At 43.0% G+C, this 13,252-nt stretch overlaps 1 protein-coding gene across 1 annotated transcript; it reads left to right on the top strand.

Moving 5' to 3' along the window:
- The first annotated feature begins 1,024 nt into the window (after positions 1-1,024).
- LOC123104903 (serine/threonine-protein phosphatase BSL2 homolog) lies at positions 1,025-11,111 on the top strand. The gene is made up of 21 exons (XM_044526839.1): positions 1,025-1,910; positions 2,735-2,795; positions 2,970-3,048; positions 3,322-3,401; positions 3,482-3,576; positions 3,675-3,774; positions 4,150-4,219; positions 5,006-5,107; positions 5,190-5,271; positions 6,079-6,258; positions 7,237-7,510; positions 7,621-7,861; positions 8,044-8,214; positions 8,456-8,694; positions 9,138-9,222; positions 9,302-9,400; positions 9,486-9,685; positions 9,769-9,844; positions 9,937-10,072; positions 10,150-10,286; positions 10,385-11,111. The coding sequence occupies exons 1-21, from the start codon at positions 1,523-1,525 to the stop codon at positions 10,469-10,471; spliced, it is 2,982 nt and encodes a 993-aa protein (XP_044382774.1). The 5' UTR covers positions 1,025-1,522; the 3' UTR covers positions 10,472-11,111.
- Positions 11,112-13,252: the final 2,141 nt, after the last annotated feature.

Consider the following 13,252-nt stretch of genomic DNA (forward strand, 5'->3'; position numbering starts at 1 on the left):
ATGCCCTTTTGATCGGTTTCATATATTGGATCTATAATCGTGTCCAATCAAACTTGACACAACAAGGCATCTTCTTTGCTCGAGTAGGCATTTTGTCTCTTCATCACTTTCCTTTTTTGAGTGCCCGAGGATTGCCCAACATTAGACAAAGGCAAATTCTAACCATCATCTTCGAAATAGGAGGATCTTGCCCGTCATTGATCATTTGCACCATAATGAAACTGCCATACTAAACTAGGTCCAAAAAATGTTGGCAAAATTAACCCGCATATTTGCTTGAGGCATATCCTCAAACAGTGGGCATGTTTGTCGTTGAGCTTGCCAATGTCGTTCGCGATCGTTGGAGCTACGACGACTCATACGTCAGGTTTGGAGAGACAGTTTGGTCTTGTGCGCAGCCGTTCGGGACGCTCAGCCATTGCGAAGGCCGAAACGCCATTAGGCGTGGGCGTGGCGGGCACTATCGAAGTTGATGCGATGAACTTCAAGTCGATGACTTCCTTCATCGCAGCTGCCTTCTCAGCCTTCTCGCGATCGCGTTGGCCGACACACCGGTCCTTGCGATCGATGCTCTCCGCTTTCGCCGGTGAAACGGTCGGGACCCCCCACGGACTTGGCTGACCCAAGGTCCATGTCGGCGGGTAGGCGTCGGAGCGGGCGTCGGCGGGTAGTATGGCGGAGGAAGGCAGCGGCGCAAATGCGAAAAAGGAAGGGCTAGCACGGAAAGGGGGTCGATTTAGACAATTTGGAGGCATTTGAGGTGGATCCAATCTATGGCTCGAGATGGCCTAGTCTGTTTAAAGAACACTCTTGTGTCCGGGCATTGTCTGGTCTGTCCCACGCACAAGCAGGAAATGGATTCGGTTAGAAATGCTTAAAAAGTCATGCTGCGAGCTGCAGTTCGGAGCAGAGCGGGCAAAGCAAAGGCAGAGGCAGAGCCAGCCAGGAAGGAGGCCAGAACGGGAAAACCGCACCGAGTGGCACCAAAAATGCTCCATCTCTCCATCCCCCCCTTCGTCGTCCCGTTCCCCCACCCTTCTCTCTCTCCTCCACCTCGATCGTCCGTCCTTGGTCTCTCCCCCGTCTCCGTCCCCCCGTTCGTCTCCTCCGCTCCAACCAAAACCAAAGCGGCCACCCCCAGATTTGCACCCCGCCCCCCAGGGACACCCCGAATTCCCCGTCCCATCCCACCCCCGCGCCGCGCGCACCGCCCGGCCGGCCTCCCGAATTCCCACTCTCGCCCCAAATCTCCCGGAGGCACCGCCTCGGGCCGCGCGCGCGCGCGCTCTCCCTCCCCCATCCCTTCCTCCACCTCCCTCCCCACGCGCTCCTTCGCGATCGCATCGCGGCAGGCCGGACAAGCGGGACCCGACGAATCGCGCCGGGCGGGGGAATCTAGGGTTCCGCCGGCCGCCCGGCTCACGGCTCTGGCGCTGGCGGCCGGGCCCGCGCCTCCTAGGCCGGCGCGTCGGGGGATCTCGGGCCCCGCCGGCCAACCCTAGCGGGACGAGGCTAGGCGGCCATGGACGTGGACTCGCGCATGACGACGGAGTCGGACTCCGACTCCGACGCGACCACCGCCGCCGCGCTGGGCCGAGGCTCCGGGAGCGAGACCTCCTCCTCGTCCGCCCCGTCGACGCCCGGGACGCCCACGGCGGCTCCGGCCTCTCCGGCCGTGGCAGGATCGGGGCCGAGGCCGGCGCCAGGGTACACCGCGGTGAACGCGGTGATCGACAAGAAGGAGGACGGCCCGGGGTGCCGCTGCGGCCACACGCTCACGGCAGTGCCGGCTGTCGGGGAGGAGGGCTCGCCCGGCTACGTCGGGCCGCGGCTCATCCTCTTCGGCGGCGCAACCGCGCTAGAGGGCAACTCTGCAACGCCTCCCTCCTCAGCTGGCAGCGCTGGGATCCGTAATGCCTTTTATCCCGTGCCTTGTCATTTCTAATGGTCTCCCACTGTCGAACAGTGTTTGGTTTACAGACTTTGAGATTTCAGTTTGAAATGAAAATGAATTCCGGGCTTTAGGCCATTCACCGAGAAGTCATGCTATTTTGTGGGTGAAGTCGGCCTGAAAGCTAATTTTGAGTGGGTCTAGAAAGCTGAAATATGCTGAAATTCAGCTATTACTTCTATTCAGGAATTAGATTCGAGCTATTTTGATGAATTGGATTTGCTCAACTCAAATGCTGGATATAGTTACTGCTGGTTGGTAGGTTTTTAATACCAAATTGATTCCCTGCACTAGAATGCTCAATGCCGTTTCAGGTAGCACTAAAATTGAGTAGTAAAACAACTTTCTGAATAATCCCCTATCCCGTGGACAATTTTTCTTTCAACTCTACCATATAAAGTTGCCAAATGTTTATAGGATTATAGTTGGCTGGTTGGTTTGCAGGAACATTCTACTGTCTCCAATCATGTGCTATCTCTAGTTGTGCCTATTCTATGAAGATAGCAGGCGGAACCATTTTTTTTTATCTAAGCAAAATAGGAGCGTAATGAAACTTCTTCAAGATCTGTCACTGACATGAAGTTAGTGGCTTTCTCTTTTGAGTGCCAACTTGTGTAATCTTTTGGGAAGAATCATTTGAATCTTAAAATACAAGTTTAGTTGTTCCAGTGTCCAAATCATTCTCTGCAATGCAAAAGTAGATGATCTTATCTGGCGAGCAAATTCTCATCTTATTCCAGTCAAATACATAGGCGACTATCTCAACGGTCTCCTTGGTCGCAGGTCTTGCCGGTGCCACAGCAGATGTCCACTGTTACGATGTATTATCAAATAAGTGGAGCAGGTAGGGTATTCTATAAATGGTTTCCTGCTCTTTTTCTTTCTCTTTTTCAACATCTCATACTTGGGCTGCTACTTCAGTAAAGTCTTCACAACTCTTCTCTTCTAGGGTACCATGATAGTTCGATTTTTAGCACTCAAAAAATCAGCTAACCTGATCACAATACTACTTTGTCAGGCTTACTCCACTTGGTGAGCCTCCTTCACCAAGAGCTGCACATGTAGCAACCGCGGTTGGAACCATGGTTGTCATTCAGGTATATGTTTTTTTTTACTAATGGCGTGTCAATTTAGTGACCAGACTGGATTGTTCGAGATAACTAGTCTGCTATTAGTACTTGTTTTTACCGTTTAAAACACCCACAACCCTCCACTATTCCCAAGCTAATCTAACCAAGGTAACTGCAATATCATAATTGTTTAAAACCATGGGCTTCATTTTGTAAGGGGTTCTCTTTATTGCTTACAAGTCTTTATGGAGGTAAACCATTAAATATCTCGTCTTTCTTTCATCATTTCTTGCCATCCAGGGTGGAATTGGCCCAGCTGGTTTATCTGCGGAGGACCTTCATGTTCTAGATCTTACACAACAGAGACCACGATGGCACAGGTGATTATTCTTCTTCACTAATTTGATTTGAGAGTTTTATTTCTTCATTATCTCTCCTGAGGGTGGTATACTCTTTATAGAGTGGTGGTTCAAGGACCTGGTCCAGGTCCACGATATGGACATGTGATGGCCTTGGTTGGACAGAGGTTCTTGTTGACAATAGGTGGAAATGATGGTAGGCAATTGCTCCTTAAATATTTGTCAAGATTGAGATAAATATTCCTAGTATTTCCCTGAATGGTGTTGGTACTTGGGCGGTTTTCATTTGCTTAGGGAAGCGGCCTCTGGCGGATGTATGGGCTCTTGATACGGCTGCTAAGCCATATGAATGGAGGAAACTTGAACCAGAAGGTGAAGGACCACCACCATGCATGTAAGTGTGGCTAACAGAAATGAAAAATGCTTCATGTGGTAAAGTACATTGGTGAGCTACAAATAATGTATTAGTGACAGTGGCTTGACATATTATAACTTTTCCTGACAATACACCTATGTTGCTTCTAAATTACCATCTTGTACAACTTTACTCCATTGTTAAGCTATCTTTAATTAATATTTTGCTGCTATTTATTTTGTATGGTAATGGTACAGAGTAGCATGATGTGGCAAAGTTAACAACCCTATTGCCCATTCAGTTTGTTGTGATCCAACTTCTGCATTTAGGTCATATTCTTTTATATTATTTTACTGGAAGTAGAACTGGTTTTTATTTTCTTTCACTAAACGTACACGTGGTATTGTTCTTCAGGTATGCCACTGCCAGTGCACGATCTGATGGTCTACTTTTACTCTGCGGTGGGAGGGATGGTAATAGTGTGGTAAGTGAAACAATTCTGACATAATCATATAATCCTCTGTTCCAAAATACACAACATTTTAAACATGGTATGATGGTCTAATTGATGCAATTTTGATAGTCTTTTTATGTGAATGTATAATTAAATTTAAAATAGAATTGGAATTGCGATTTTTTGTGACAAATGTAATAATATTATTCTTGTTTTACCAATCTCAGCAATCTTCATATATAGAATCACGAATAGCGAAAGTTACATATGACTGCAAGTTTTCTAGGACTATATCTATTTTGCAATGGAAGTAGTAGTATGTTTGAACCTCTTGCTGTAGCTAAGTTTATATGACTAAATGAAAAGGAAACATGGAATTAAATAATTGGGCATTTTGAGCGTTTCTAGTGAGGCAGCTGGTGCTTTCCATGATGTGGAATTTTCTTTGTTACTATGTTAATTATGCCACCTCGAAGTGATCATGGTTATGGGTGGCAAGTAGTTAATGCATATATGAGTAACATCCATCTGCCGAGTAGCAGCTGTCATGAGAGCATTATTTTCTGTTGGCTAGCTATCTATTCCTTGCAAGGCAAAGAAGACATTTTTATTGCTCAAATGATGCAAGTGATACAATTACCGTGAAGTAATGGCCTGAATTTCCAGATGTCTAATTACACTTGATTAGTAAAAGTAGCACATATTTCTGTTGCACCGCTTCTGTGTCTTTAATATCAGTATTAGGAGTGATGAATAGATCTTAGATCCCATATAGCTCATATTCTTAAGAATGTACCCTCCTTGTTAAACTATCAGCCACTATCAAGTGCATATGGTCTCGCGAAACATAGAGATGGGCGCTGGGAGTGGGCAATAGCCCCTGGTGTCTCTCCGTCACCAAGATACCAACATGCAGCTGTAAGACATTCATCCCTATTTTTTCTTAATAAAAATGTTATCCAGCGTGGTGTGTGTGTCTAATGCCTGTTCTTGTGTTTAGGTTTTCGTGAATGCACGTCTTCATGTGTCAGGAGGTGCTCTTGGAGGTGGTCGGATGGTAGAGGACTCCTCAAGTGTTGCAGGTTCCAATTTTGAAAATTTTGAAATTACCTTTGTTTTTCAATATCAGTTTAACAATCTGGGTATGAAACCATTCATTCTGACCTCATAGTTTGTGCTGATGACTGGCAGAATCTATAGGAAGTCGGTCTCTTTTAGTTTGTCTGAATGTTAGCATGTAAAATGTTAAAGATCCTTTTGTGGATTTCTAGTATTCATCTATACCAATATAAAAAGACCCAAAGGGGTAGATCCAATTAATCTCGGCCATCAAATCATATTAATCCAACGACCTAGACTGCTTTAATGTCGAGCGCTCAACACGTTTAGCGTGCAGTTAATTTCATACCAATTATAGTGCTAATCACATAATAACGCGCAAATAATATCCTACTTAATATCCGCATGCACTTAATATACTTCCAAATTAACGTGCATTGCACGTACACATTGACTAGTTGTCTAAAAAAGACCTGAACTATTGCAAGTACTTGAAAACTCCAGTACTTTCAGTATTATAATTTTGCAAATCATAACTTAAACATCACTTGCTAATTATGTCAATCTCTGTAAGATGTTTGAATAGCAAAACATTCCTGTAGTTCACTCTTGTCACCCATGGTTGCTGATATGAGCCAATTTTTCTGCCTCTTTTCCTAGCAGCCTAGCACAATTTTTCTGCCTCTTTTCCTAGCAGCCTAGCACTGAATTTATCTTTGGTCATTTAAAGTTATATCAGCATCAAAGTTAATTACTTTAGCTATGTACAAAAATTATGATGAGACTCCTGCAATTTTCATATAACTTCGTACCATTCTACCTGATTCCAGTGCTGGACACGGCTGCTGGAGTTTGGTGCGACACGAAGTCAGTTGTCACAACTCCCAGGACAGGAAGATATAGTGCGGATGCAGCAGGAGGTGATGCTGCTGTTGAACTTACGCGACGGTGTAGGCATGCAGCAGCTGCTGTTGGCGACTTAATATTCCTTTATGGAGGTTTACGGGGAGGTAAGCTGATAATTGTGCGCAGAAACATGCATTTTCTTTCATGCAGTTCCATGAATCTGATCTCCCAAAGCTCCCCACTTTTGCTACTTGCTAGGTAAACTTGTTTGCTATCATTAATAATTCTATATATTGCAAATCAACCAAGACCTATCCGTTTATCCCCACATTGCATTTCGTGCATGTGTGCTGAGCTTTGACTTTGCTGGTGCCATCACTTTACACATTCAGAGTCTACTTGTTTCATACTAATATTTGATTTGTGAGCACGTGACCTCACAACCTATGTTTTTGCTTAGATGAAATGCCATATATTATTTTCAATTCACCCTGATCAAATAAAATTAGTGTTCTCTGACATGTATGAACTTACTAAAGGTCCATCACGTGGTACTCCATGACGGACAATTACTTAACTTACAAATGTATATTGTTCACACCTTGGTTGTTTGGTACTTGTAGGATGATTGTATGTTCTATGTGAATGACGTTTACGATATTAGCATCCGCCCCTGCTAGTTATCAAATTCATTGTATGGTTAACAGATGCCGTGGACTGGTTGTCCCCAGATGTAATGTCTAAATAAGTTGCCATTCATTTTGATTCCTCTTGCTATGTCATTTTTGTCTCATTTACTATCATTTAATGGGACATACACTACCAGTCCATTAGTTCTATCCTGAGCACATTAGGAATGACTGGCCACTACACTCTTTCTGTCGTACACATTCTTTGGGGTCTGAGGTTAATTTTGTTGATAGTTCACATTAGTACTGTTGTCATACTCCTTCATTCTTTTGTCTGAAGCACTTAAAAATATCTTCAATAATGTACAATAATTTATATAGTTTTCAGTTGTTTAAAGTACATTCATATTTGCCTGTTCAGAATAATTGTCTGTATTTTTACTTTTATTTCGTAATGTTTAATGCTATCACATTTACCTATTTTGTGCTAACATCTTAGGACTACCAATGTAGGTGTATTGCTAGATGATCTTCTTGTGGCTGAAGATCTTGCTGCCGCAGAAACGACAACTGCTGCTAATCACGCAGCGGCAAGTTCAGCAGCTACTGACACACAAGCTGGAAAGGCACCTGGAAGATATGCTTACAATGATGAACGTACAAAACAGGCAGCTTCAGAATCAGCTCCAGATGGATCTGTAGTTCTTGGAACACCAGTTGCTCCTCCTCTTAATGGGGACATATATACTGATATTAGCCCTGAGAATGCCGTGCCGCAGGGACAGAGGTACACTCCATTTGTTTCATGAGTGTGTTCTGTGATCTTTCATTAGCAAGTTGGCATTTGTTTCCAAATTATTATTTTGATTTTTTTGTTCAAAATTAATTACATCACAGGAGATCAAGTAAAGGTGTTGATTACTTGGTCGAAGCATCAGCAGCAGAGGCAGAGGCAATTAGTGCTACTTTAGCTGCTGTAAAGGCTAGGCAGGTTAATGGTGAGGCAGAAGAGTTGTCTGACAAGGAGCAGTCTCCAGATTCTTCATCAAGCAACAAACATTCAAGCCTCATTAAACCAGACACTGCACTTTCAAATAACATGACACCTCCACCTGGTGTTCGGTTGCACCACAGAGCTGTGAGTACTGAATAGGCCATATGTTGCATTTTGTTGTATCATTTGTAGTCCATTTGTTTTATTTGGCAGTTTATTTTATATCAGGTCAGTGCACTGATACATTTGGCAGTGCTTGTTACCCGTGTAGCTAAAGCCACTTTTGCATCACGTCAGATGACATGCTCTTTTTTTTCTTCTGACAGGTGGTAGTGGCTGCGGAAACTGGAGGTGCCTTAGGTGGCATGGTCAGACAGCTTTCGATTGACCAGTTTGAAAACGAAGGAAGAAGGGTCAGCTATGGCACACCTGAGAATGCAACTGCTGCAAGGAAGTTGCTTGACCGCCAGATGTCCATTAATAGTATTCCTAAAAAGGTACCGTTTCATATCCAAAATGTGGCCACATTTGAATCAAAGCTAATGTGTGTTCTCTGGTCTAAAGCTAGGCATCTATGTACAAAAACAAATAAATATCTGGTAGCTTATTTGCTATGGTAATGAGCCTTGGTGATGTAGAAGTTTTAGTTCTCAATGTAGGCATTGGCTGTGATACTTACCGTTCTTCATGTCATCTGTATATTCACTTCGTGTTCTGTTTGCTGCTATACATATCCAGGTGATTGCATCTCTGTTGAAACCTCGCGGCTGGAAGCCTCCCGTGCGAAGGCAGTTCTTCTTGGACTGCAATGAGATTGCAGATCTGTGTGATAGTGCTGAGAGAATATTTTCAAGTGAACCAAGTGTTTTGCAACTTAAAGCTCCCATTAAAATATTTGGTGATTTACATGGTCAATTTGGTGACCTTATGCGATTGTTTGATGAGTATGGTTCTCCTTCAACGGCTGGAGACATCGCGTAAGTTCTTGCTTTTGAGTGATAAAGATGTCACTTTTCTTAATTCTTTTTGCTAATAGCTATGGTGCTTTTCAATATGCCAAACACCAAGAGAAATTTTGATGCCATATCTAATATTACCTCTCTCTCATAAAGCTTGTCTTAGATTTGTCTAGATACAGATGTATCTAACACTAAAACGTGTCTAGATACATCTGTATCTAGACAAATGTAAGACAAGCTTTTTGGGACGGAGGGGGTATTTTTTCGGAAACACCATATCTGATATTTTTTTAGTGTACTAATCTCTAGAACTTCAACCCTGATTTAGAATTAGTTTTGTTCCCTGTTCGTTGTCTCTAATAAATATCGCTGTCCCTTGAATATAGTAGTTTAGAGATGATATTTTGGAGGGGGTAGTTTAGTCATCTTCAGCTCGCTTATTGTCTTGTCTTAACCTGCAGGTACATTGATTATCTTTTCTTGGGTGATTATGTGGATCGTGGGCAGCACAGTTTAGAAACTATGTCCCTTCTTCTTGCTTTGAAGGTAGTAATCAGCAACTTTTAGACCTGTTCTTCTATGCCGTTTATTTAAATTGTAATATCTAAACAATTGTACATTTCAGGTTGAATATCCGCAAAACGTACATTTAATTCGTGGAAATCATGAGGCCGCTGACATTAACGCTTTATTTGGCTTCCGAATAGAGTGTATAGAGCGAATGGTAACTTTTTCTTTGTATACTGTATTTCGTCCAATATCACCTTTTATCTTTTCTTACATGTGTGTGTTCTTTGCTGAAAATATAGGGCGAAAGAGATGGCATCTGGACATGGCATCGTATGAATAGGCTATTTAACTGGCTTCCTTTGGCTGCACTCATAGAAAAGAAAATTATCTGTATGCATGGTGGCATCGGTCGCTCAATCAACCATGTAGAACAGATCGAGAATCTTCAGAGACCAATTACCATGGAAGCAGGCTCGGTTGTCCTCATGGATCTTCTATGGTCAGCATTTCAACAACTTACACTAATATTTACCCTTAGCCGGAGTGTTTTGTTGATCCATGATCTTGCTGGGATGCTTACAGGTCTGATCCAACAGAAAATGACAGCGTTGAAGGATTAAGACCAAATGCTCGGGGGCCTGGTCTTGTTACATTTGGGGTTAGTACTCCCTATTCCTTATATTGATGAATTCATCTCCCCTTTCCTTTGTCCCCTTTGATTTCTGAAGCTAACACGTGTTGTTGACACAGCCTGATCGTGTAATGGAGTTCTGTAACAACAACGACCTTCAATTAATTGTACGAGCACATGAGTGCGTGATGGATGGCTTTGAGCGCTTTGCTCAAGGCCACCTGATCACTCTTTTCTCAGCAACAAATTATTGCGGTGAGAATATGATTTAACAATATTTGGTCTCACTCTCTTGGCTCAGTTTGTGATAGATTTGCATGGTATGTACACAGGTACTGCAAACAATGCTGGTGCAATCTTAGTTTTGGGTAGAGATCTTGTAGTTGTTCCAAAACTAATTCATCCTTTGCCTCCTGCAATCACATCACCTGAGACCTCACCAGATCAGATCGAAGATACATGGATGCAGGTAAAACACTATTTTGTTGGAAAGACATTTCTTTATTTGAACTAGCCAGATTGCTTTGGTCCATGTGTTGACTATGTTATACATTAAATGGCATTCAGGAGCTGAATGCAAATAGGCCAGCAACTCCAACCAGGGGCCGTCCCCAAGCAGTGGCAAATGATCGAGGTGCTCTTGCCTGGATATAGTAGCTTCATCAGACATTGGTTAATATGATCCATCTGAAGTCTTACTCAGCGGAATCTTGCCCCTTCTCTGCACAAGAAAATGATTTATGTTTGAGAGACTGGTTTTAGCTCACAGCCATGCCAAAATAGAATCATCTACAAGAAAGTGGAAGTTACTACAAAGATGAGGAATATAACTTCATCTAGGTCAGCGCTAATTACGAGCTCTCCAAGCTGTTTCCCTAGCATGAGAAGTATGGCATATCAACTCAGAGGTTCTCTGAAGAGCCGCTGAGGCTTCACTTGTATATACCCAGCTTGCCGGTGGATATAATGGGGTGTATGTGTTTTTTTGCTTCCAATTGGAATGGCAAAAGGAAATAGTGTTATTGTACTAGGTATTCTTTCTGTTCCCTTTTGGGGGTGGGGGTCTAGGGTTTTGATTTTGCAAAGGTGTTGTTGAGTTGCCACAGGGACTGGATCGTGGTCTAGTCGTGTATAATAGCTCTGCCTGCTACTTTTGTCCCGGCATGCCCACTGTAATTTCAGCCTGCCGCTGATGTGTACAATTTTTGTGTTTGAAGTTTTGGCCGTTGAACGGAGGTCGTGATTTGATTTATTGGAGGCAAAAAGGGTGTTACTTCGTTGTTTTGGATGTGTACGGAAAACTCCCTCTATAATAGTGATCTAAACGCTCTTGTATTAGTTTACGGAGGGAGTACCTTTTACTGAATGCTTGTTGTGGTGATCTGGAATGGGAATCTGCTACCCTGAGCACCGTGCTGGAGAATTTGGTTCATGTATTGAGAGGCGGCTGCTATGTGGACCCAACAGGTTACGAGGTCTTATGTCCGTCATGTATACATACGAGTCTTCAATGACTGCGTCAAGTACGCACCATTTGATGGGTTTACACTTGAGAACCATTCTCACTTGTGTACATACGGGTCTCCAGTGACTGCGCCAAGTACACGACACTTGGCTCATGTACTAAGAGGATGCCATATGGGCCCCAGCTTGTTACGAAGTTGACTCCAATCGTATACATGCGAGTCTATCATGATCACGCCAAGTATGCAACATTTGGCTCCTGTACTGAGAGGTTCACATATCTAGGCCCTAGAAGGCTGAAGCTACACAGCGTAGGTGCGACTGACCCGAGAAATCGGGTAAAAAACATCACTCTCACTTCTGTCATGAATAATCTTGCCATAGGTTGTCCAAAGAATATCATATACAAGTGTTTGAGCGGGGTGTGGGTGCCCTTCTAGGACTAATTTCTGAGACATTGTCATGTATTTTCATCACCCCCCTAAAGCGTGAGCACATATGTGACAATACGGCATTTTTCGTTATGGATGTGTTCCTACTATGACACTTTTTTTTTTCATCTGGCCCCTTTTTCACGGACGCATGTTTTTCTTGTATGCTGGTAGTGGTTTGTTTTTATGTGGAAAATTGGACTTGGGTTCATAGGTTCACTAGTAGTATATCTCTCCCAATAACAACAGCACAAAAATATAAGCATAGGTATGTGTATGACAAATAATAAATCTGGTGCCATGATATTATATAGACAATACGTCCATGAATCTATTGACCAACCTCTGTCTGCAAACTTCTATAGCTAATACTACACCATTCAACCGGGATCCCTCCGCATATCAGGTCCTATGTAATAAAATAGAGCATTGCATTAAGGAACATGACATATAATTAACAATATATCCCCCTCACCTCTAGCTCATAACCGAGACAACGGGTCAACAATATTATTATCCTTAGTGGCCCAAATACAATTATAAGCTTTTTTTCTCTTACTGTCACCAAGGTACTTCCCTTACCAAGATTTGCCACATCTAATGTGCACCACTCCCACTATTTCATCTGAACCAAGGGGTTAGACTAATGATTCGAAGAAGAAAATATGCATCGATAAGACATATAAAATACTGCATATAATCTGATCATAAAGTAATAATTAATCACACAACAAAAGTAACCGCTAGAATTATAACATATATCACAATCATGTTACGAAGCTCATGTGATTTTTGTATTGAAAAATGAGGGGAGAGATTGCTACTTAGCCAGTTCTACAAACTCATAGTCCAGTGGGTGATGTCTCAAACTTATCTATAATTTTAGTTATGTTCATGCTACTTTTATATCATTTCGGCACAGTTTTATACCAACTTTTTGGACTAACCTATTAATTCAGTGCCTAGTGCCAGTTGCTATTTTTCATGCTTTTGGACTTTCAAAAAATCACCACTTTCGAGGATGATTTTTTTGGAAAAATATTTCTAGAAGTTTAATCGAGGAGCTAAAGGGATTAGAGACCAGCAGAGGGGGTATCTATGGGCCCCACATGCCCCTGGCTCGCGGTCTAGGGCAGGGCAATGAGGTGGGGGTGCATGGGCCCCACAGGGCGCCCCTAAAACACCTCTTTCTTCTGCCGCCTTTATATTTTCCCGGAACCCCCCATAAGATTTATTAAGGATTTTTCATGCTACCGTCACCTCCTGTTCCACGACGATCCAATCTGGAGGCCTTTCCCGTTACTCCATCGGAGGGGGAATTCATCGTCGGAGCCATCTTCATCGCCCGTGTTGCCACCATGTCCATGTGTGAGTAGTCCCCCTTGGACTATGAGTCGATAACAATATCTAGATGGCATCCTCTCTCCTTTGTTCGTCAACAAATATCACATGAGCTTCCTAATATGATTGTGATCCATCTGATGTTATTAATGGTGTGTTTGTTGCGTGTGTTGAATTAGCACTTTATGATTAGATTTAT

The sequence above is a fragment of the Triticum aestivum genome, chromosome 5A, assembly GCF_018294505.1.
Source record: "Triticum aestivum cultivar Chinese Spring chromosome 5A, IWGSC CS RefSeq v2.1, whole genome shotgun sequence".
In the NCBI taxonomy this organism is placed as follows: Eukaryota; Viridiplantae; Streptophyta; class Magnoliopsida; order Poales; family Poaceae; genus Triticum; species Triticum aestivum.